General features: G+C 38.1%; 1 protein-coding gene across 1 annotated transcript in view; it reads left to right on the top strand.

Annotated features, from left to right (window-relative positions):
- The window catches only part of LOC108274765 (mucin-2), a 40,411-nt gene extending 16,225 nt beyond the window's left edge, over positions 1-24,186 (top strand). The window contains exons 28-50 of the mRNA XM_053685553.1: positions 608-736; positions 3,266-3,419; positions 3,750-3,793; positions 3,912-4,133; positions 4,259-11,293; positions 11,924-12,144; positions 12,631-12,805; positions 12,992-13,233; positions 13,720-13,903; positions 14,066-14,252; positions 16,371-16,546; positions 16,624-16,693; positions 16,805-16,929; positions 17,110-17,141; positions 17,590-17,740; positions 17,983-18,087; positions 18,217-18,257; positions 19,868-19,990; positions 20,398-20,502; positions 22,075-22,203; positions 22,370-22,409; positions 23,140-23,257; positions 23,709-24,186. Coding sequence (XP_053541528.1) covers positions 608-736; positions 3,266-3,419; positions 3,750-3,793; positions 3,912-4,133; positions 4,259-11,293; positions 11,924-12,144; positions 12,631-12,805; positions 12,992-13,233; positions 13,720-13,903; positions 14,066-14,252; positions 16,371-16,546; positions 16,624-16,693; positions 16,805-16,929; positions 17,110-17,141; positions 17,590-17,740; positions 17,983-18,087; positions 18,217-18,257; positions 19,868-19,990; positions 20,398-20,502; positions 22,075-22,203; positions 22,370-22,409; positions 23,140-23,257; positions 23,709-23,889 — 9,989 coding nt within the window. The 3' untranslated portion in view covers positions 23,890-24,186. The remainder of the gene's footprint in view (positions 1-607; positions 737-3,265; positions 3,420-3,749; positions 3,794-3,911; positions 4,134-4,258; positions 11,294-11,923; positions 12,145-12,630; positions 12,806-12,991; positions 13,234-13,719; positions 13,904-14,065; positions 14,253-16,370; positions 16,547-16,623; positions 16,694-16,804; positions 16,930-17,109; positions 17,142-17,589; positions 17,741-17,982; positions 18,088-18,216; positions 18,258-19,867; positions 19,991-20,397; positions 20,503-22,074; positions 22,204-22,369; positions 22,410-23,139; positions 23,258-23,708) is intronic.
- Positions 24,187-26,555: the final 2,369 nt, after the last annotated feature.

Genomic DNA, 26,555 nt, shown 5'->3' with positions numbered 1-26,555 from the left:
TTTGACACCAACAGTTGCAAGACTTACTAGCAGATCCTGTGATGGAATTCTGGAGTTCTTGGAGACTTCTTTTTGCATCACATGGTCTGCTCTTGGGCTGAATTTGCTGGGATGGCTGGTCCTGGACAAATTGGCAGTCATTTGAAATCTCAGCCAGTTGTAGATGAATTCCCTTACAATGGAATGATGTATTCGAATAATTTGGAGATCTTTTTAAATCCCTTGCCAGACTCATAGGCATCCACAGCCTTTTTTTTTCTGAAAACCTTACAGAACTCTTTAGATCTTGGCACGATGACACCATACACCTCAATATCAAAGAGAACACCAGACACTAGATATGAGAGGGTTTTAAATGAGGCAGGTTCCACCTGCACTCCCTAAGCAGGTTCTAATTACTGGCACACAATCTTGAACCCCTGATTCTAATTTTATGGATTTGAAGGTGTGATAATATTTTGTTAATGTAGATTCTGAAAATGTTTGCTTGCCCAAATATGTATAAAAAAAATACAAATCCATGGGGTGCCTTATACTTATTTTCTTCCACAGGCAGTCATTGCCCTTGATTTGACAAGTTGTTGACTAATCTATACCATTCCCACAGCATTGTTTTGTGACTACTATAACTTAAATGAAGGCTGCGAGTGGCACTACAAACCCTGTGGACAATCCTGCATGAAAACCTGCAAGAACCCCACAGGAGTATGCTACAGTGAAATTCCTCCATTAGAGGGTAAGGCTTTCCTGAATAATACTCCATCATACTTTATGTACTGCTGAGTACATTTAAACCTTTAACTACTAAATGTGATCCAGTTACTTGCTGTTAAAAGCAAACATTCTCGTGGAATCTTCTTCATATAAATAAAAACTTCTGAGTCTCAAGGTTTATTTGATGGTAAAAAGACATTAGACTTTTATTACAATAGTAACATGAGCCAAATCGGCCTGCAAAGCGACTCCCGAGCCCATCTTGACACACTATTTTATACCCCTCCAATACAAAGACTCTCTACAACCCATCCATCTCTTCTGTAAGAGTACGAAGGAGGTATTTTTGCAAAGTAACTCCAACCGATGCCCTTTAATCATTGGTGCATCCTCCCTAAAACAGGTGGCCTTATCAGTATGTACATATACTGTATTTTTCTAACTTCCCACTCATAAAGCTTGGCAAAAATAGTGGATACACGCTAAGGAATGACAGATAACAAGATAAAGAGCTAGGAAGAAAAACATAGAAACTGCAATGAGAAATGTGTGCTCAGTGATTCCCCACAAGCTGGAATTACATCAGCTTGTCCTGGTTTCTTTGATTAATACACATGAGTACTCTCTTATATCTTATACATTGATTATAGATGATTGGGTTATACTTTGATTAAAACACTCATATATTATCACAACATATTCATATGCTTAATATGTTTAAATGATGGTTTAACATTAAGTCATTAAGTGATTGTTAAGCCTTTGAGGGATTAAAACATTTCTTATCACTTTGATTATTTTAACTTCTAATTGGACCTGATGGATTACATAATAAACATATTTAAATCATAGTCTGATCAAAGAAATTCTTCTATTACATCATTTGCTTATAACTTATGGCTTGACATCATGAGAAATTTTCAGCAGGTTTTGTTTTGATGAAGCAAATATTGTCTTATCTTGCTATTGTGGATACAACAATTCTTGGCACATTTTTATAGAAAAAAAACCCTAAGAGTGTGTGTTAGGGGTCTAACCAAATACAAGTACATTACTTGGATTAAACAGATAGACTAATGCATCCTAAACAAATATGAATACAGATATAACAAAAATAGGCAGAGTATTCAGGGTTTTTTGAGGTCTGTATGTTTGTTTGCTTGTTTGTTTGGTTTAGAAAGACTGCCAGCTTTAGGGACTGGGAACCAAGATGAAAAAAAAATTCAAGAACAACTTGCTGACCGTCAAAACCCATAGAGTAGAAACCACAAAAAGTAGAAGACGTATTGTTCTGTTTTATTCTGTTTCTCAGGGAAACAAGATAACAGTTGTGCACATTTCTAATCTGTAGTATTTATCTGCAGTATACAGGCATTATATACAGAACCTAGCAACCCAAGTTGTGCCGTGCATTGAACAGCCTTTCTCTATGGGACTCTATGTAAAAATAAGCATAAAATATATATTTTTTTAATATCGAAAAAGTTGTGCATTCCTTGCATGTGTTTTTTGTCATTAATAAATGAGTTTTCTCCATCGTTATTAAAAGTATACATAAAAACCATATAGGTATTATATGAAATAAAACTTAAAGGATCGCATTTTGACCACCAGTCTTATCTTTCTGGAATGTAATTGAATGATTTGAAACATAGTTAGCTTGCATAATTAGCCACATTATGCAGAAAATAGAAAGCTTTCCAGAAAGGTCCACAGGGCATGTGGTTCAGGAGTTAAATAAAGTTATTCTCTGAAAATTTATGAATGTAGAATAGTTTGTTCAGCAGGAAAGAGATAGAGATATATCAAATATAAATAATAGCATTGCATTGTTTTTGTTGTTGTTGTTGTTGTTTGTTCATTTGTTTGTTTGTTTAAAACTTAAAGAACCAAAATCTTCCCTTAGGTTAACAGTTACATATTCTTAACCCTTTTAATTATGTAAGTAAGCTACTCTTATTATGTAGGGCTTCATATAAGGTATATCTTATATAAATGTGCATTTAACAATGTCAAAAATTGCCAACAGAAATTCAGATGAATTTAATTAAAGCCATTCAGTTTTGGCTACTATAGTCCTGGTTCCTGTTATTTCAAAGAATCACTAGCTATGAAATACAGTTCAAATCCCCAAATTCACCAGTTCCTCTTGATCACACCTAAAAGAAAAAACAAAAGAAAAAAGAAAAACCTAATGAGAATGATTACATTTCACCATAAAGCTTGACCATACTAATCACAATTATACAATAGGCAAAGGTATTTCATTTGTATAACCAGGGGTTAAACAGAAGAAACCTAAAAGATATCTATGATAAATTGGTTGCATAGCATTAAGTCACCTTGCACAGGAACAGTAGCTTTACAATATAATTTCTAACATGTTTTTTTTTAGCTTTACTTGCGGATTAAGTCACACAATTAATAGTTTAATAATTCAATCCCTCTTGAACAGTGTTATGCTGTAACCATTTTACTTTTATTGTCCATCCCAAATTGGTTAGGTTTATACTGATTTCTTGTTCTCAAATGCTATTGACTTTTTTGATAGGATGTTTTCCCCAGTGCCCTTCAGACAGGCCATACCTGGAGGAGGCAACAATGAAGTGTGTTGCAAGAAAGGAATGTGGCTGTTATGATGATGAAAGTAATACACACTACAGTGTGGGAGAAAGTATTCCAACAACCTTGAACTGCAATAAATGGTATATGTTTGGCAATTCTTATATGCATTTGCCTATAAACAAATCAAGTGAATGTTTGTAAATACCTTCTCATAAGAAGAATACCTTTATTTTTTCTGTTGTCCACAATTGAGAAAAGAGTGAACACATCAGATGTATTAAATATCATGCATACAATTATGCAAATTCGTCAGAATACTATGTTTACAGCTCTGTATGTGTCTGGCATTGTGGATAATTTTCTAACAGTCTAATGCTTGATCTGTTCTTCTTAAGATACTAAAATTGACAGAATATAGTGTAGTGTCCATTATGTAACATTCATTTGACATTCACACATTCTTTTCAAAGCTACTGTACTGCACAAGGTCCTTCTTGTAGCTACAGCAAAACAGGTCAGTATAATTTTTTTTTTATATCAATCACAGAGAATCTTGCTTTTCACTATTTAATAATTGCTGATTTGAAAGGACATGTATGTTTCTAACTTGTATCAACATTTGCTTGATTTAGATTGCTACTGTGAGTATAATGGTCAGAAATATGAAACTGGACAGATAATATACCACACAACAGATGGCGATGGAACATGTATCTCTGCTAGATGTGAGCAAAATGGAACAATTATCAGGAAAATGGACCCATGCACCACTACTCCTCCTACTCCTACTCCTACTTCTACTCCTACTCCTACTCCTACTATGTCTGCCACAATTTTTAATTTCACATCAACCAGTAAGTAGAAAATAGAAACAGAAAATTGCTTTAATTAAACAATAATCATAAATAATCCACACAATCATTGTGAAACCATAATCAATTATGAATGTTAAGTTAGTAATCTCTATGTTCAACAACAGTGGAAACATCGAGCACAACCACACAACCACCAGTTTCTTCAACAACAATACCGGGCACTACAGTAACTACAGTAATTTCATCAACCACAACAGAAACAGTTTCTACACCAACAGTGGAAACATCGAGCACAACCACACCAACAACTGATTGCCATCTTTGCCAATGGTCAGAGTGGTTAAACAACAACTATCCCTCTAGTACACGAGATGGAAAAGACATTGAATCTATATCTACATTTCGGAATTCAGGAAAAATTAGCTGCGAGAAACCGGACGAAATTCAGTGCAGGGCCACTCAATATAAAGACACGTCTTTATCAGACTTGGGCCAGAAGGTGATATGTAATGTTACTGTTGGTCTGATTTGTAATAACATAGATCAAGATGACTATCATTGTTTTGATTATGAAATACGGGTGAAATGCTGTGCTGAAATGTGCCCTCCCACAACAACAACAACAACAGTTAGTCCAAGTACCACATCTCAACCACCTGTTTCTTCAACAACAATACCAAGCACTACAGTAACTACTGTAATTCCACCAACCACAACAGAAACAGTTTCTACACCAACAGTGGAAACATCGAGCACAACCACACAACCATCAGTTTCTTCAACAACAATACCAGGCACTACAGTGACTACAGTAATTTCATCAACCACAACAGAAACAGTTTCTACACCAACAGTGGAAACATCGAGCACAACCACACCAACAACTGATTGCCATCTTTGCCAATGGTCAGAGTGGTTAAACAACAACTATCCCTCTAGTACACGAGATGGAAAAGACATTGAATCTATATCTACATTTCGGAATTCAGGAAAAATTAGCTGCGAGAAACCGGACGAAATTCAGTGCAGGGCCACTCAATATAAAGACACGTCTTTATCAGACTTGGGCCAGAAGGTGATATGTAATGTTACTGTTGGTCTGATTTGTAATAACATAGATCAAGATGACTATCATTGTTTTGATTATGAAATACGGGTGAAATGCTGTGCTGAAATGTGCCCTCCCACAACAACAACAACAACAGTTAGTCCAAGTACCACATCTCAACCACCTGTTTCTTCAACAACAATACCAAGCACTACAGTAACTACTGTAATTCCACCAACCACAACAGAAACAGTTTCTACACCAACAGTGGAAACATCGAGCACAACCACACAACCACCTGTTTCTTCAACAACAATACCAGGCACTACAGTGACTACAGTAATTCCACCAACCACAACAGAAACAGTTTCTACACCAACAGTGGAAACATCGAGCACAACCACACAACCACCAGTTTCTTCAACAACAATACCAGGCACTACAGTGACTACAGTAATTCCACCAACCACAACAGAAACAGTTTCTACAACAACAGTGGAAACATCGAGCACAACCACACAACCACCAGTTTCTTCAACAACAATACCAGGCACTACAGTGACTACAGTAATTTCATCAACCACAACAGAAACAGTTTCTACACCAACAGTGGAAACATCGAGCACAACCACACCAACAACTGATTGCCATCTTTGCCAATGGTCAGAGTGGTTAAACAACAACTATCCCTCTAGTACACGAGATGGAAAAGACATTGAATCTATATCTACATTTCGGAATTCAGGAAAAATTAGCTGCGAGAAACCGGACGAAATTCAGTGCAGGGCCACTCAATATAAAGACACGTCTTTATCAGACTTGGGCCAGAAGGTGATATGTAATGTTACTGTTGGTCTGATTTGTAATAACATAGATCAAGATGACTATCATTGTTTTGATTATGAAATACGGGTGAAATGCTGTGCTGAAATGTGCCCTCCCACAACAACAACAACAACAGTTAGTCCAAGTACCACATCTCAACCACCTGTTTCTTCAACAACAATACCAAGCACTACAGTAACTACTGTAATTCCACCAACCACAACAGAAACAGTTTCTACACCAACAGTGGAAACATCGAGCACAACCACACAACCACCAGTTTCTTCAACAACAATACCAGGCACTACAGTGACTACAGTAATTTCATCAACCACAACAGAAACAGTTTCTACACCAACAGTGGAAACATCGAGCACAACCACACCAACAACTGATTGCCATCTTTGCCAATGGTCAGAGTGGTTAAACAACAACTATCCCTCTAGTACACGAGATGGAAAAGACATTGAATCTATATCTACATTTCGGAATTCAGGAAAAATTAGCTGCGAGAAACCGGACGAAATTCAGTGCAGGGCCACTCAATATAAAGACACGTCTTTATCAGACTTGGGCCAGAAGGTGATATGTAATGTTACTGTTGGTCTGATTTGTAATAACATAGATCAAGATGACTATCATTGTTTTGATTATGAAATACGGGTGAAATGCTGTGCTGAAATGTGCCCTCCCACAACAACAACAACAACAACAGTTAGTCCAAGTACCACATCTCAACCACCTGTTTCTTCAACAACAATACCAAGCACTACAGTAACTACTGTAATTCCACCAACCACAACAGAAACAGTTTCTACACCAACAGTGGAAACATCGAGCACAACCACACAACCACCAGTTTCTTCAACAACAATACCAGGCACTACAGTGACTACAGTAATTCCACCAACCACAACAGAAACAGTTTCTACACCAACAGTGGAAACATCGAGCACAACCACACAACCACCAGTTTCTTCAACAACAATACCAAGCACTACAGTAACTACTGTAATTCCACCAACCACAACAGAAACAGTTTCTACACCAACAGTGGAAACATCGAGCACAACCACACAACCACCAGTTTCTTCAACAACAATACCAGGCACTACAGTGACTACAGTAATTTCATCAACCACAACAGAAACAGTTTCTACACCAACAGTGGAAACATCGAGCACAACCACACAACCACCAGTTTCTTCAACAACAATACCAGGCACTACAGTGACTACAGTAATTCCACCAACCACAACAGAAACAGTTTCTACACCAACAGTGGAAACATCGAGCACAACCACACAACCACCTGTTTCTTCAACAACAATACCAAGCACTACAGTAACTACTGTAATTCCACCAACCACAACAGAAACAGTTTCTACACCAACAGTGGAAACATCGAGCACAACCACACAACCACCAGTTTCTTCAACAACAATACCAGGCACTACAGTGACTACAGTAATTTCATCAACCACAACAGAAACAGTTTCTACACCAACAGTGGAAACATCGAGCACAACCACACCAACAACTGATTGCCATCTTTGCCAATGGTCAGAGTGGTTAAACAACAACTATCCCTCTAGTACACGAGATGGAAAAGACATTGAATCTATATCTACATTTCGGAATTCAGGAAAAATTAGCTGCGAGAAACCGGACGAAATTCAGTGCAGGGCCACTCAATATAAAGACACGTCTTTATCAGACTTGGGCCAGAAGGTGATATGTAATGTTACTGTTGGTCTGATTTGTAATAACATAGATCAAGATGACTATCATTGTTTTGATTATGAAATACGGGTGAAATGCTGTGCTGAAATGTGCCCTCCCACAACAACAACAACAACAGTTAATCCAAGTACCACATCTCAACCACCTGTTTCTTCAACAACAATACCAAGCACTACAGTAACTACTGTAATTCCACCAACCACAACAGAAACAGTTTCTACACCAACAGTGGAAACATCGAGCACAACCACACAACCACCAGTTTCTTCAACAACAATACCAGGCACTACAGTGACTACAGTAATTTCATCAACCACAACAGAAACAGTTTCTACACCAACAGTGGAAACATCGAGCACAACCACACCAACAACTGATTGCCATCTTTGCCAATGGTCAGAGTGGTTAAACAACAACTATCCCTCTAGTACACGAGATGGAAAAGACATTGAATCTATATCTACATTTCGGAATTCAGGAAAAATTAGCTGCGAGAAACCGGACGAAATTCAGTGCAGGGCCACTCAATATAAAGACACGTCTTTATCAGACTTGGGCCAGAAGGTGATATGTAATGTTACTGTTGGTCTGATTTGTAATAACATAGATCAAGATGACTATCATTGTTTTGATTATGAAATACGGGTGAAATGCTGTGCTGAAATGTGCCCTCCCACAACAACAACAACAACAGTTAGTCCAAGTACCACATCTCAACCACCTGTTTCTTCAACAACAATACCAAGCACTACAGTAACTACTGTAATTCCACCAACCACAACAGAAACAGTTTCTACACCAACAGTGGAAACATCGAGCACAACCACACAACCACCTGTTTCTTCAACAACAATACCAGGCACTACAGTAACTACTGTAATTCCACCAACCACAACAGAAACAGTTTCTACACCAACAGTGGAAACATCGAGCACAACCACACAACCACCTGTTTCTTCAACAACAATACCAGGCACTACAGTGACTACAGTAATTCCACCAACCACAACAGAAACAGTTTCTACACCAACAGTGGAAACATCGAGCACAACCACACAACCACCAGTTTCTTCAACAACAATACCGGGCACTACAGTGACTACTGTAATTCCACCAACCACAACAGAAACAGTTTCTACAACAACAGTGGAAACATCGAGCACAACCACACAACCACCAGTTTCTTCAACAACAATACCAGGCACTACAGTGACTACAGTAATTCCATCAACCACAACAGAAACAGTTTCTACACCAACAGTGGAAACATCGAGCACAACCACACAACCACCTGTTTCTTCAACAACAATACCATGCACTACAGTAACTACTGTAATTCCACCAACCACAACAGAAACAGTTTCTACACCAACAGTGGAAACATCGAGCACAACCACACAACCACCTGTTTCTTCAACAACAATACCAGGCACTACAGTGACTACAGTAATTCCACCAACCACAACAGAAACAGTTTCTACAACAACAGTGGAAACATCGAGCACAACCACACAACCACCAGTTTCTTCAACAACAATACCAGGCACTACAGTGACTACAGTAATTTCATCAACCACAACAGAAACAGTTTCTACACCAACAGTGGAAACATCGAGCACAACCACACCAACAACTGATTGCCATCTTTGCCAATGGTCAGAGTGGTTAAACAACAACTATCCCTCTAGTACACGAGATGGAAAAGACATTGAATCTATATCTACATTTCGGAATTCAGGAAAAATTAGCTGCGAGAAACCGGACGAAATTCAGTGCAGGGCCACTCAATATAAAGACACGTCTTTATCAGACTTGGGCCAGAAGGTGATATGTAATGTTACTGTTGGTCTGATTTGTAATAACATAGATCAAGATGACTATCATTGTTTTGATTATGAAATACGGGTGAAATGCTGTGCTGAAATGTGCCCTCCCACAACAACAACAACAACAGTTAGTCCAAGTACCACATCTCAACCACCTGTTTCTTCAACAACAATACCAAGCACTACAGTAACTACTGTAATTCCACCAACCACAACAGAAACAGTTTCTACACCAACAGTGGAAACATCGAGCACAACCACACAACCACCTGTTTCTTCAACAACAATACCAGGCACTACAGTGACTACTGTAATTCCACCAACCACAACAGAAACAGTTTCTACACCAACAGTGGAAACATCGAGCACAACCACACAACCACCTGTTTCTTCAACAACAATACCAGGCACTACAGTGACTACTGTAATTCCACCAACCACAACAGAAACAGTTTCTACAACAACAGTGGAAACATCGAGCACAACCACACAACCACCAGTTTCTTCAACAACAATACCAGGCACTACAGTGACTACAGTAATTTCATCAACCACAACAGAAACAGTTTCTACACCAACAGTGGAAACATCGAGCACAACCACACCAACAACTGATTGCCATCTTTGCCAATGGTCAGAGTGGTTAAACAACAACTATCCCTCTAGTACACGAGATGGAAAAGACATTGAATCTATATCTACATTTCGGAATTCAGGAAAAATTAGCTGCGAGAAACCGGACGAAATTCAGTGCAGGGCCACTCAATATAAAGACACGTCTTTATCAGACTTGGGCCAGAAGGTGATATGTAATGTTACTGTTGGTCTGATTTGTAATAACATAGAGCAAGATGACTATCATTGTTTTGATTATGAAATACGGGTGAAATGCTGTGCTGAAATGTGCCCGCCCACAACAACAACAACAACAGTTAGTCCAAGTACCACATCTCAACCACCTGTTTCTTCAACAACAATACCAAGCACTACAGTAACTACTGTAATTCCACCAACCACAACAGAAACAGTTTCTACACCAACAGTGGAAACATCGAGCACAACCACACAACCACCTGTTTCTTCAACAACAATACCAGGCACTACAGTGACTACTGTAATTCCACCAACCACAACAGTAACAGTTTCTACACCAACAGTGGAAACATCGAGCACAACCACACAACCACCAGTTTCTTCAACAACAATACCGGGCACTACAGTGACTACTGTAATTCCACCAACCACAACAGAAACAGTTTCTACACCAACAGTGGAAACATCGAGCACAACCACACAACCACCAGTTTCTTCAACAACAATACCGGGCACTACAGTAACTACTGTAATTCCACCAACCACAACAGAAACAGTTTCTACACCAACAGTGGAAACATCGAGCACAACCACACAAACACCTGTTTCTTCAACAACAATACCAAGCACTACAGTAACTACTGTAATTCCACCAACCACAACAGAAACAGTTTCTACACCAACAGTGGAAACATCGAGCACAACCACACAACCACCTGTTTCTTCAACAACAATACCAGGCACTACAGTGACTACAGTAATTCCACCAACCACAACAGAAACAGTTTCTACACCAACAGTGGAAACATCGAGCACAACCACACAACCACCTGTTTCTTCAACAACAATACCGGGCACTACATCACACCATGTGATAACTGGGGGCACTCGTTCAACTCAACCTCAGTGTTCCTGCCAATACATGGGCCACCAATTTTTGAACGGCGAGTACTATTTAAATTTTCAATATGTTTTACTTCATGCATGAGTTTCCATAGGTGGAAATTCTGCTGCACTTTTATTTACAAGGTTTTGTCATGATTTATTTATTTACTTTTTACCCCCAATTTGGTTATCTTGTCCATTCCCACTCACTTGGTAAGCTCTCCCCTCTCACACTACATCTACCCTTCTCTTAGATACATGCAGGTACTGCTCATGCAATGTCAAGTAGCTGCTAAACACACATGCCTAACTGCCCTCTTTCATGTACAAGGACTCACAGACATCCATGATTGGCTAGTCTTGCCTTGATTGTTAGGGGAGAGAGTAATGCCTTGTGGTCACAGATGGCTGTGACATCATGGGGATTCAACCTCACAACCTCCTGAAAATAAGACGAATGCTTTCTGTTGCACCACCCAGAGAATTACAATTGGAAAGAACATTTTTCTCTATTCTCTTTTTTCACTTCTATATACTGTATGACTAGTATGATACAAACATATAAAGGTATTATAAAGATTTGGTTGATTATTTCTGTATGTAATTAGTTAAGTGAAATACATTCCTAAATTCACTAGGCAAAATGGATTTGTTAATCATATTTTTTTTTTTTTTTTACCTCATTCTAGGGTCTGTCATGTATAACAAAACTGATGGAACAGGATGGTGTTTCATTGCTTATTGTGATTCAGAGTGTAACGTTTACAAGCAGTCAGTTCCGTGCCTTACTACACCAACTACACCATCTACTCTTACAACACCTTCTACAACATTTTCTACAAAACACCCTCCTATTACTTCTACCCCTTCTATCCCTAAGGATTGCACATACCTTAATCCACCAAGAAAGGTAATCTGAATACATAACATAACGCTATTAACTGTTTAAAGAACAAATATAATTATTTAAATTTTCTTTAAAGAAACTACAGTGAACAAGAGTTCCCACACCATTGCATATGGCTGCATCCTTGTAGACCAATTAATTATGCATTACAAAAGTAATGGTAAATATACAGACAAATTTGACACCTTTTTTATGTTGACGTATAAAAGCGATTTTTAGTATGATTAAAACACATGCAATGTAATCATGCTTTAATCAGGTAATCAGGTAATGAAAGAAGCAACATAGGAATAAAATTGTTCTCCAAGCATGCACCCAAAACCATAAACCATCATTCACTAACCAGGCCCAAACCAGGCATATTCATCAGTTAAAAGATATGCACTACAAATAACCAGAGGAGTCACAGAATTGCAAATATTGTATCTACTCTATATGTTTACTGTAAGCATTCTTCTTTTTCTTCTTCTTCCTACTCATCAATGACAGAATGGAGAAAGCTGGAAAAAAGACTGTAAAGATGAAATATGCACAGATGGCTCTGTTATCTCAAAACCTGTGCAATGTGTCAACTCAGATCTTCCTGTGCCAGTGTGTGAAAACACTCTCCCTCCTGTTAAGGTCTATGATGAGACCAGGTGTTGCTATCATTATGAATGCCAATGTAAGTTTAATCTTTTTCGTTTGTTTGTTTGTTTCTCCTGACTTTTTAGTCATCATTGCCAATCTCGAAAATACTGTAACTTCTAACTCTGAAATTCCAAATTTAAAACATACCACTTTAAACGGAAGTAAACTAAGTAAGTTGGTACACTGACTGCATTGTAACTCTTGTTCTTCAAAATTGCAGGCAAATGTTCCGGTTGGGGAGATCCACATTATGTCACTTTCGATGGGGAGTATTATGCTTTCCAAGGAAATTGCACATATGTTTTGGTCCAGGAAATCATCAAGAAGTACAATTTCTCTGTGCATATCAAGAACTATATGTGTGACACTGTCCAAAATTTGGCTTGTCCTGACTATTTGACTGTATACTATAAATCATATAAAATCGATTTGAAACAGACAAGAAACCCAACTGTGAATAAAGTGAGTGCACAGGGTTTGAAACTTAAAACTTTGAAGCATTAACATCATATAAAAATATGAGGATATTTCTCTGTCACATTTTATTGACCCTCAGGCACCATTTTACTTGTTTGCACTTTGGTGCTTTTAAACATTTAGAAATGAAATATAAGTTAAGGCTTGTTTTGTGGTCAAAAACTATTATCCATTAAAAAAAAAGGCAGAATTTATAACGAGTTTAAATGGTATAACTCAGCCCATTGCTGGGTTTGATAGTAGCTACTCTTTTTTAAAATCAAGATAACATTGAATGGCTTGGCCTTTCCAATTCAGTTTGTATTACCAAATCTGAAAGTGTTTATTAATCATTAGTTTGGTGTTCTAGTGTCTAGAAACATCTTTTCAATGAGGTTTTATGAATGACTGATTTTTTAAAGAGTTTTTGGCCAGTATGTAGATATAGACTAAAATAATTATCTATAACCTAAAATCATTTCTTTGTGTCAGATATATGTCAACGATGTGGAGAAGTCCAATGTTTACTCTAATGCAGACTTCACCATAACCACAACGGGTATTGCGATGACTCTAGATATTCCTGCTATCCAAGCACAGGTTACCTTCAAAGGCATGAACTTTGTAGTCAACCTTCCATTTTCCTTATTCCACAATAACACAGAAGGACAATGTGGTAAGTGAAACTACATCTCTTCAATATTCTATGCACAACATAATTTCTGTCGCAAGTGATATGATAGTAATTTATGTCACTATACGCTACGTCTCTTCTTTTGATTTAGTCCTGTTACCATTTTTAAACAGATTTATTAAATTTTTACTATGTATCTCGAAGGCAAATGTGACAACAACACATCAAATGACTGCAGACTGCCTAATGGAGCAACAGCCGAGTCATGTGAAGTAATGGCTCCTAAGTGGCAAGTGAATAAAACAAAGTGCCCCAATCCTCCCCCACCTCCCACAAAAACTCCTACAGCCAAGCCATGTCAACCAGCCATCTGCAATATCATCTTCAACAAGTAAATCACATTCGATATATATATTGTCCAAAACTGTCCGACACTAGCACTTCATGCTAGATTTTCATGCTACTGTCATATGTGATATTTTCATGCTGTAATACCATATAATGTTTATATTAAATCATATTTATATACAGTATCTCACAAAAGTGAGTACACCCCTCACATTTTTGTAAATATTTGATTATATCTTTTCATGTGACAACACTGAAGAAATGACACTTTGCTACAATGTAAAGTAGTGAGTGTACAGCTTGTGTAATGTCTAAACCGCTGACAACAAAAGTGAGTACACCCCTAAGTGAAAATGTCCAATTTGGGCCCAATTAGCCATTTTCCCTTCCCAGTGTCATGTGACTTGTTAGTGTTACAAGGTCTCAGGTGTGAATGGGGAGCAGGTGTGTTAAATATGGTGTCATCGCTCTCACACTCCCTCATACTGGTCACTCGAAGTTCAACATGGCACCTCATGGCAAGGAACTCTCTGAGGATCTGAAAAAAAGAATTGTTGCTCTACATAAAGATGGCCTAGGCTATAAGAAGATTGCCAAGACCCTGACACTGAGCTGCAGCACGGTGGCCAAGACCATACAGCGGTTTAACAGGACAGGTTCAACTCAGAACAGGTCTCGCCATGGTCGACCAAAGAAGTTGAGTGCACATCCTCAGCATCATATCCAGAGTTTGTCTTTGGGAAATATTCGTATGAGTGCTGCCAGCATTGCTGCAGAGGTTGAAGGGGTGGGGGTCAGCCTGTCAGTGCTCAGACCTTACGCCACACACTGCATCAAATTGGTCTGCACGGCTGTTGTCCCAGAAGGAAGCCTCTTCTAAAGATGATGCACAAGAAAGTCTGCAAACAGTTTGCTGAAGACAAGCAGACTAAGGACATGGATTACTGGAACCATGTCCTGTGGTCTGATGAGACCAAGATAAACTTATTTGGTTCAGATGGTGTCAAGCGTGTGTGGCGGCAACCAGGTGAGGAGTACAAAGACAAGTGTGTCTTGCCTACAGTCAAGCATGGTGGTGGGAGTGTCATGATCTGGGGCTGCATGAGTGCTGCCGGCACTGGGGAGCTACAGTTCATTGAGGGAACCATGAATGCCAACATGTACTGTGACATACTGAAGCAGAGCATGATCCCCTCCCTTCGGAGACTGGGCCGCAGGGCAGTATTCCAGCATTATAACGTCCCCAAACACACCTCCAAGAACACCACTGCTTTGCTAAAGAAGCTGAGGGTGAAGGTGATGGACTGGTCAAGCATGTCTCCAGACATAAACCCTATTGAGCATCTGTGGGGCAACCTCAAACGGAAGGTGGAGGAGCACAAGGTCTCTAACATCCACCAGCTCCGTGATGTCGTCATGGAGGAGTGGAAGAGGACTCCAGTGGCAACCTGTGAAGCTCTGGTGAACTCCATGCGCAAGAGGGTTAAGCCAGTGCTGGAAAATAATGGTGGCCACACAAAATATTGACACCTTGGGCCCAATTTGGACATTTTCATTTAGGGGTGTACTCACTTTTGTTGCCAGCGGTTTAGACATTAATGTCTGAGTGTTGAGTTATTTTGAGGGGACAGTAAATGTACACTGTTACACAAGCTGTCCACTCACTACTTTACATTGTAGCAACGTGTCATTTCTTCAGTGTTGTCACATGAAAAGATATCATCAAATATTTACAAAAATGTGAGCGGTGTACTCACTTTAGTGAGATACGTTTGTATCTTGTATTTTGTGTATATATTCATACATATAACACCATTCTTCTCAGATTTTATTCCAAAAGATCTGTGTTCAATTAGGTTTAGATTTGGTGACAGTGCTATATGACAGGCCATAGTAATATTATTTTAATGCTCGTTATACTATTCAGTGATCCTAGTATCCAGTGAACATTGTCATTCTGGTAGAGATCATTATGTTCAAAATATGTCAAAATTGCATTTGCCTAATTGAGCAAATAAAAACTGTCCATCATATAGAATTTTTGGAACATACTGTACAAATTGTAATAGTATAATAATATATATTAAATGATTAATTGTGGTGTACTTTGTCAATCTGAGTTCTCTGTAGATCTGTACCTTCAATTTGTATTCTTTTACAGAGTGTTTGAAAAGTGCCACAAACTCCTTAACCCAGAAATCTCCTACAAGGCATGTGTATACGATGTGTGCCATATGCAGAACGCCACTGGTTGTTCCAGCCTGGAGAATTACGCTCACATGTGTGCTGACGAATCTATATGTGTGGACTGGAGGGGCCTAACTAATGGAATGTGTGGTAAGGAATAGAAACGAAACTTGTCGTTCAAAACTGACTTCCAGGTTGATGTTGATTGTATTCATTTCTTTTGATAGCACCCAATTGTCCCAGCAATAAAGTTTACATGGCATGTGGGCCAAAGGTGGAAGGGACCTGCAATTCAAGGTAGTTAACTTATTACAATATTGAGATCATCATACCAGAGAATTATTTCAGTTTGTCTTTGACTTTATTGTCAATAATAACTTTTTTTTTTTTTTTTTGCTATGATACCAGGTTCAATGAAAAGTTTGTAAATTGCGAGTCATCTGAGTGTCTTCAAAATTTCCAAGAAGGATGCTTCTGCCCTAATGGAACCACCCTCTTTAACACTGTTTCAAATATATGCACAGCATTCTGTGGTAGGCAAATTTTATGTATAAATTTATAATTAATACAGTAACACTCTATGTCACATTTATGTACATTTTAACATGTTCAAAGGCCAATAGTCGAACATTGTTTTTTATTATAATAATAATAATAATAATAATAATAATAATAATAATAATAATAATAAATGTACCATTTATGTGTCTTAGGTTGTATAGGTTCTGATGGACTGCCCAAGCAGGTGAACCAGCTATTCAATTAAAAAAAAAATTGGGAGGGGGGGGTGGGGGGGGGGGGGGGTTGTGAAGTGACCAGAGTTGTTAAGGTATAAAAAAAATCAATTGATCAATAACATTTGCAGTTTTATATATAGCAACTTGGAGTGTGCTAGAAGGCTTTCAACCCATCTATCCATGGCTATATATATATATATTTATATTTATATTTATATTTATATTTATATTTATATTTGTGTGTGAATGCTCCGGCACTCAGCACGAGGGTGAAATAAATGACATCAACAAAACTGAATTTAAGATATTTCCACTTGTTAAGATGTATTTTTGGCAGTCTGTTAAGGTGTATTTTTTGCAGTGTTCACACACCGCCAATTAGAAATACAGTAAATAAAACATTTTAGAAATACAAGTATGATTTTCCATTCTCTTATCTTTCTGGTTCTTCTGCAGCCGGGAGAAAAATGGCGCTCACAATGTAATGATTGTACGTGCAGTAAAGAATCCATGGGTCCAGTGTGTGAACCGGTTTTGTGTCCAAAGCCAGAGAACTGTACCATAGCAGGCTATGAGCTTCAGACTGTGGATTGCTGTCAGAAGTGTGGTGAGTGAGCAGTACACCTTTTTTCATTATTTGTTTTCAGCAGCATTTTTTTTATTCTAATGTCCAAGTAGTTTTATCAGTTATATTTAAATCTAGAGGCAACAACATAAAGTAATTTGCTTATATCGCAGCCCTGTCAAACTCTTAAATCTGATTGGTCAATATTCCCTTAAACTGATCTCTCTCTCTCTCTCTCTCTCTCTCTCTCTCTCTCTCTCTCTCTCTCTCTCTCTCTCTCTCAGTGTGCAACTCTAATTTGTGCCCTGAAGCCTTCGTGGTATGCCCGGCTGGATTTCAGCCAGTACAAAACAAAACAAATAGTGACTGTTGCACCACTTTCTCTTGTGGTAAGTTTCAATATCACATCCTTTACTTCATTTTTAAAATAATTATTTGACTTAATGATTTAGCCTGTCCAAAAATGTTCTAGCAGTTTGCTAATAATAAAAACCTTCCTGTTTTTTTCCCCCCACCAGAACCCAAGTATGTGTGTGTCTTCAATGAAACTGAGTATTTGGTGAGATTTGTTACTTTTACTTTGCATGCCAACATGGTGGTGTACAATGTTATTAGTACTGTAGTGTATTGTACTATTTATTATGCATATGAAGTATTTTTGCTGTTTGTTTTTTTTTGGAGGGATTATAGCATGGGATATCGTTAAACCCTTTTACCCTTCTACTATAATCATCCTCATCAAACAATGATTTATTAGGACAATTTTACTGGGGCTTGTGTGTCAAATCACTGTCTGATGAGATAGATTACAGTAGATACGTCTGAAAATAGACTTTCTTATTCGTTGAACATTATTATTTACATCATTTGAATTATTATGTGTATTTGAGGATGAGGATGGCGTTTTACACATTAACAGGGTAGTAGTTTTTGATAGTGAAATGTGGCATTTGCAGAGCTACATAGCTATTGAAATGAATACTAGCTACACCCTCATAATGTCTTTTGAATTATAAAGAACTGTGAGATATTCTGCATCACTTTCACGTGAAGACAGCCTCCATCTTGGAATGATGAAACGTCGTCCTCTCTGTGCACTAATCAAGGCACATTGCGCAGCAGACATACAAAGTTATGTTTCCTGAGTACAGCATGCGCTAACATCTGTGCCGTAACATCCAATATATAAAACCTTGCAAATGTGTGCGGTAAAGACCAACTCGCCGCTTCACAAATATCCTGTAACGTGACTCCCTTAAAGAGTGCCCATGAAGCTGGCATTTCCTTTGTTGAGTGTGCACATAAACCAGCTGGGGGCATGAGACCCTTACTGGAATATGGCAAAGAAATTGCTTCTACTATCCAGTGTGTTAAAGCGCTGTTTGGAGATTGGCTTCTCCGTACATGGTTTCACCCAAGATATGAACAGCTGATCTCCTTCCCTGAACTTTTCAGCCCTTTCTGTGTAAATATACCGAGCATGCACTGGACATAATGCATTTAACCTTTGCTGGTCTGCTGAGGCAAAAGGTGGTGGATAAAAAGCTCTTAGTTCAAAGGGAACAATAATAAGGGATAAATGTAGGATCAATAGCACCCCTGCATTCCCAGGCATAAATTGCATTTTTGAAGTAATTTAATCATTTAGGGAGCTAGTTAGTTACTCATGAAAATGCTAATCAAACACACCTGCCTATGATTTTCAAGCAATTCTGAAGACTTTGGTTAAAAATTTTCAGGTTTGTTTGATTAGGGATGGAGTTAAACTCTCCAGGACAGCGCAGTGGCCCTATAGGACCGGAATTGCCTGTCCCTGGTTTATAAGCTAATTTCACACTTTCAGTAGTTTCTTCCAGTATATTGTCTGGTATTTGTGTAAACAAAACTTAATGAATTTGTTTTTGGGGGCTCTGAAGGACTAGGATTGGAGATGGTGGAGGGGGTAGGGGAGGGAATTTTGTAAAAATTCTTTTGGGGCCTGTGCCCCAGTAGTGATCAAACTTTAGAAAAACCTCTGGATTAAACAGTATCCCATCAGCCATGCTTTTATTTTAAGAATCTTTCATGGTAGTGAAAGTATTTCACTTTCTCTGTCAAGTATATTCAGGAGTTAAAAATGTAAAGAGATTGTATAGCGGACATATTGTAGACTATGTTTCTATTTCACAGCCTGGTGATAAAGTTCCATCCGACTCCTGTGAAGTCTGTGTTTGTGGTTCAACAGTGAACCCCAGCACTAGTCTTCTTAATACAGAATGCACTCCTATGTCCTGCAACAAAACCTGCCCCATGGTAATGTCCTTCAAATAAATACTGCTTAATAAATACTGCTTCACAAACTCATTAGAACATCAAGTGACACTTTCCAATGGCTTAAACTTACGTTTAAGATACGTTTAAGTATATATGTAGATATTGATTTTTGGGGGGAATATTGTTAATATATTCTTAATCAGCACATAATGTTATAGAGATTTACAGGTTATTATTAACTAGACATGGAACATGTATTATTATTAATTACAGATATAATGTAAACGTTGGTGTAATGTATTCCAAGATGTTTGGTTAGTCATGTCAAAAATGCTAGAAATATGTATTCACTATTTTACTACAGACATGTATATTAACCTGAAAATAGCCCTGCATGCAATTAATAATTAAATCATGGATTAAATGTTATTATTAATGTTTTACAGGGCTTTTCCTATGAAGCTGTACCAGGGCAGTGCTGTGGAATATGTGTACAGGAACAGTGTGTATATAACAATGCAGGTCCCCCCAGCACCATAATCACGATTGAGGTACGGCCAATGGGGCTGTGATTAGTATTTGAATTCTCTTACACACAAAGGCGATTACAACCCCAATTCCAAAAAAGTTGGGACAGTATGGAAAATGCTAATAAAAACAAAGAGGAGTGATTTGTAAATGTACTTTGACTTAAACAGAAAACGTATGGCAAGGTATTTCAACTGCATTGTTGAATCAGCTGCATTGTTTTTTGAAGATAAATGTTTATTTTTAAATTGACGCATGCAACATGTTCCAAAAATAGTTGGGACAGGGGCAATTTAGGACTAATAGCGATGTGACAAGTTGAAATAAGAAGGTGATGTGAAACAGGTGAGGTAAATGTCTATATAAGGAGCCTCCAAAAAAGGCCTAGTCCTTCAAGAGCAAGGATGGGTCGAGGCTCGCCAATCTGCCAGCAGATGCGTCAGCGAATAATCCAACACTTTGAGAACAACATTCCCCAACGACAAATCGGTCGGATTTTGGGCATTTCACCTTCTACAGTGCAGAATATACTTAAAAAATTCAAGGAATCCGGTCAAATCTTGGTGTGTAAAGGGTGAGGCCGAAAACCACTTCTGAATGTATGTGATCTCCGACCACTCAGACATCACTGTATTAAAAATCATCATGAGTCTGTAATGGAGATCCTGACATGGGCTCGGGAATACTTTGGTAAACCTTTGTCAGTCAACACCATTCGTCCACAAATGCAAGTTAAGGCTTTACTATGCAAAGCAGAAGACATACATCAACACTGTCCAGAAGCACCGCTGACTTCTCTGGGCTCGGTCTCATCTGAGATGGACAGTAGCACAGTGGTATCGTGTTTTGTGGTCCGACGAGTCAACACTTCAAATAGATTTTGGACAAATCAGCTGTCGTGTTCTCCAGGCCAAAGAAGAAAAGGACCATTCAAGCTGTTACCAGTGTCAGGTCCAAAAGCCTGCGTCTGTTATGGTATAGGGGCGTTTCAGTGCCCATGGCATGGGGGTAACTTGCACATCTGTGAGGGCACCATTAATGCAGAAAGATATGTACACATTTTGGAGCAACATATGCTGCCATCCAGAGCAGGACAACGCCAAACCACATTCTGCCCAGATTACAAGCACAGGGTTGCATAAGCAGAGACTGTGGGTGCGAGCATGGCTCCAACTGAGAATGTGTGGCGCATTATGAAGCGCAAAATAAGGAAACGAAGGCCCTGTACATTTGCGCAGCTGAAGAAATGCATAATAGATGAATGCAGAAAAATTCCACTTGCTAAACTTAACCAACTGGTGTCTTCAGCGTCCAAACGCTTAATAAGTGTTATTAAAAGAAAAGGTGATGTTACACAGTGGAAAACAGTCGACTGTCCCAACTTTTTCAGCGTGTGTTGCAGTCATCAGATTTGAAATGTGTGTGCATTTTCAAAAATAAATTCAATTCACAAAGTAAAACATCAAATAATGTGTTAACAATGTGTTTTCAATATAGTGCAGGGTGAAGCTTTTTAGAATTGGGGTTGTATGATTCTTGATTTTGGATTGTTTCCTCCTTGTATGTGTCCCATAATCTCTGAATATTTTCATCAGGTTGGACAGAGTTGGACTGATCAAAATGAACCGTGTGTGACCATCAATTGCACAAAAGTCAACGATGCATTTGTCTTGGTGAAGATACCCCCTTCATGTCCTGAGTATAATCCAGAAGTCTGCATTCCTGTACGTTTAGCACCTGTGGCTAACCTTGCCCTTACATCGTATACCAATGCTTAGTTATGGTTAATTGAATATTTTTTTTCATAACTATATGAACTATTAAGGAATTATTAGAATTATTAGAATTAGTATTTAAAAATGATTGACATTTTTTTGTGTCCTTTTTTAGGGCACAGAGCAAACCACAGCAAATGGATGTTGCAAAACATGTAAGATGATTAACATAATTTCTCTCCATTTTTCATCTCTTACCAGTATTACTTTATCACACAAACATTTCTCTTATACCACAGTGAATTGCCTTTAATAATGAACGACGCATCGTACTTTGTAACCATTTACAGTTACACTTAATGTTGTGGAATGTCCATAACACGAGTTAGTTCCTGTTATCACTTACATTATAACATAAACAGTCGTCCCTTCACCAGACTCTTATTTTTCTCTGTCTTGAAGTTAATTAGACAAAAAAAAAGCAACTTGTCATGTTACAGAGAAACTGGAAAGTCCTCTGTCCTGAAGACCCTCCCATGGTGGAAAACTTACTGAATTTTACAATGCACTGACACACTGTCATGTTTTCTTAATCCGTTTATTATTAGTCTTAGATAATGTAGATTGTCCTCCGTATAAGTCCCAGTGAACGAGTTGTTACTATAGAAACCGTAGAAACTGTATTAGTACAATTATCAATGTAATATTTATTTTTTATGTAATATGAATGTTTTATCAAACAAAGAACATTGTTCAGGCCCCTGTTTCAGAATATCAGCTACACTTTTATATAGAAATACACTAATATAATACAATATTTACAATGAAATCGTTTACTGCAACTTTATCTAAACCTTTCTGTCTTTTGTTTGATATGTGTCTTAATATGTATTTACAGTATGTATATGATGAACCTGAGTACATTTATCTGTATTTGACATTCAGGCCAGCAGCAAAACTGCCATGTGTTAAAGAACAGCACCTATTTGGAGGTTGACAACTGTATCTCCATCAATCCTGTGGAGATAACCTCCTGCGCTGGATCCTGTAACACCAGCTCAATGTGAGTTTGCTCACGTATAAACATGCACACGTCTTAAATATAGATATAGTAATAAGTAGAGAGACTAGAGTTAAATCAAGAGAAGATACAATAAGTAGGGACTTCACATTCACTGTATGCCAAGAAGTGAAGAATGATGGAGTTCTCTCACACACATACAGTACATCACACCATATACAGTCACATATTGACTTCGGTAGTGGTGGCTTAGCGGTTAAGGCTCTGGGTTACTGATCAGAAGGTCTGCCAAGCTGCCACTGTTGGGTCTTTGAGCAAGGCCCTTAACCCTCTGTGCTCCAGGGGCGCTGTATCATGGCTGACCCTGTGCTCTGACCCCAAAGAATTTCACAATGACCAAGATTCATTATCATTATACACAAAAACAGACTTTTTCAGCAATATTCTTCCTCTCTCCATTCATTTGACGGTCTGTTCTCCCTTCCTTGTGCAGATATTCAATGGCAGCGAACACCATGATGCACCACTGCTCCTGCTGTCAGGAGCTCAAAACCAGCTCCATTGAAGTGCAGCTGCGCTGTGCCAACGATCGCCTCAAGCCATACACCTACACTCACATCGAACAGTGTGGCTGCCATATCACAGAGTGCTCAGACTCAAAAGAATCTGGTTAAACGCTACATTCCACCATTACAGCTTACAGAATTGAAATAGAGCATGATATATTAAAGGATATAATCAATTAATTCCTTTGAGTAATGCCAGAAATATGTTTCGTGGCAAATATACTGTATGATTTTGTCAGCATGAGAACAGGGTTCTGTGTTTCGCCATCCACGTAAACATACATAGGACATAAACACTTTCTTATCCTGCATGCTTTGTATTTCTCTGGTGTTGATGGCTACATATACACTTTTTACAATCTAATTAATGATAATAAAAATGAATCCTATTGCAAGCAAACAAAAGGTGTGCTGGTTTGTCTGTTAATTATGAAGGTTCATATATTTTCATGTATTACCAAATACAATGGTGCTTGAAAGTTTGTTAGAATTTTCTATATATCTGCATACATTTGACCGAAAACATCATCAGATTTTCACACAAGTCCTAAAAGTAGACAAAGAGAACCCAGTTAAGCAAATGAGACAAAAATATTATACATGGTCATTTATTTATTGAGGAAAATGATCTAATATGACATTTCTAAGTGACAACAGTATGTGAACCTCTAGGATTCGCAGTTTAATTTGAAGGTGAAATTAGACGCAGGTGTTTTCAATGAATGGGATGACAGTCAGGTGTGAGTGAGCGCCCTGTTTTATTTAAAGAACAGGGATCTATCAAAGTCAGATCTTCTCAACACACGTTTGTGGAAATGTATCATGGCACGAAGATAGGAGATTCTCCAAAAAAGCATTGCTGATGCTCATCAGGCTGGAAAAGGTCACAAAACCATCTCTAAAGAGTTTGGACTCCACCAATTTACAGTCAGACAGATTGTGAACAAATTCGTTTCCCTCTTCAAGAGTGATCAACCAACAAAGATCACTCCAAGAGCAAGACGTGTAATAGTCCACAAGGTCACAAAGAAACCCAGGGTAACTTCTAAACAACTACAAACCACTCTCACATTGGCTAATTTTAATGTTTATGAGTCCACCATCAGGAGAACACTGAACAACAATGGTGTGCATGGCAGGGTTGCAAGGAGAAAAACACTGCTCTCCAAAAATAACATTGCTGCACTTCTGCAGCTTGCAGCATGGACGTATGGTCACCTTACAAAAGCATTTCAGAGAACAATTTGTGTTCATTTCTACCAAATTAACTTATTATTAACTTTTTATTATTAGACAATTTATTTGCGCATGCACCAGGAGGTTGCTCATATGAGCCAGGACTGGCAAGAAAGAACCAGAACTATAATCAAGCAGCTGTCTATATTGTGTCAAATGATTAATTTCTTTGGTTTTAAATGGAAAAAAAAAATTGTAATCCTGATAGTATTCGCATTTTTTATTTTACAAAAAAGGGAATACTAATGAGCGACAAAGAATGGTGGTGTGAATTGTTATTATTATGTTTAAAGATCTTGTTTTTTTCATTCAGTACTACCCTTCAGAAGCTACATATATTATATGTATATAGATAAATATATATAGATATTTACATGTTTCCCTGAAGACAAAATAATAAGAATTTACATCGATCATCCGGTTCAAAAGTTTACACCCCCCTGACTCTTACTGTATCGTGTTGAGTTCTTGAGCATCAGTGAACATTTGCACCTTTTGTAATAGTCGTGTACGAGTCCCTCAGTTGTCCTCAGTGTGAAAAGATGGATCTGAACATCATATAGTCGCTGTTGGAAAGGGGTCAAACATGCAGAAGAGGCTGGAAAAGTAAAGAAAGTGCAGGACCTTGAGGATTTTTCTGAAGAACAGGGGGTAGTTTAACTGCTCAGGACAAACAAGGGACTCATGAACAACTCTCACAAAACATAAACACAGTCACTGATCATCCAGGTAACGACACACAGGATTAAGAGTCAAGGGTGTGTAAACTTCTGAACTGGTTCATTTGTGTAAATTCAGTTATTACTACAACAAAATGCAATATTTATGATCTGTCTTGTTTATTTATTTATTTTTAATTTTGAAGATTCTGCCAGGCATATGTAAACTCATATGATCTCAACTGGTCATTTTGTGCATTGGTCTGAATGAAAATGCGATTTCTACTGTCTACCCAATCGTGCAGGGCTGTGTCGGTGCAAACAGATTAATTATGTATTCGTAGTGCGATTCAATGTTAGTCCACTAAGTCAGATAATCACTTAGTTGCACAAATTAATATAACTACGCTTGAGAAGTTTGCACATTTTGCACATGCAAACCTAATGCTGATTTTCAAAGGTTTCTTAAATTGGATTTAGGCAATTCAAAGCATATTGACAGTAGTGTTGGCTGTTGAATGCTTGATTTTGATTGGTCAGAAGGTGTTGATTAATGTTCTATAACAGCAGTTCTGCCAGAAGTGCTGGCTGTAATTCAAATCACAGGTTTATAATGTGGCATTGTTTAGAAGATAAAATGTGTGGAGTTTGAGTTTTGATAAAAGTTGAGTTTGAATGTCTTTAGCCTAGGTGTATGTAAACTTTTGGCGTCAGCTCTATATGCTTATGGTTTATCTGGTACTTTGGCAGGTGAAATGTTCATATGCATTCAATTAGAGGATGCCATGAATTTGAGGAATTCATCATCAGTTAGCATTTTTAACAACTGTGTTAAACAGAGTAAATAATGCAGCCTTAGCCAAATTATTCATTACCAAA

This window comes from Ictalurus punctatus, chromosome 14, assembly GCF_001660625.3.
Source record: "Ictalurus punctatus breed USDA103 chromosome 14, Coco_2.0, whole genome shotgun sequence".
Lineage (NCBI taxonomy): Eukaryota > Metazoa > Chordata > Actinopteri > Siluriformes > Ictaluridae > Ictalurus > Ictalurus punctatus.
The sequence above is the reverse complement of the archived record's forward strand: the minus strand, read 5'-3'. Positions and strand labels throughout refer to the sequence as shown.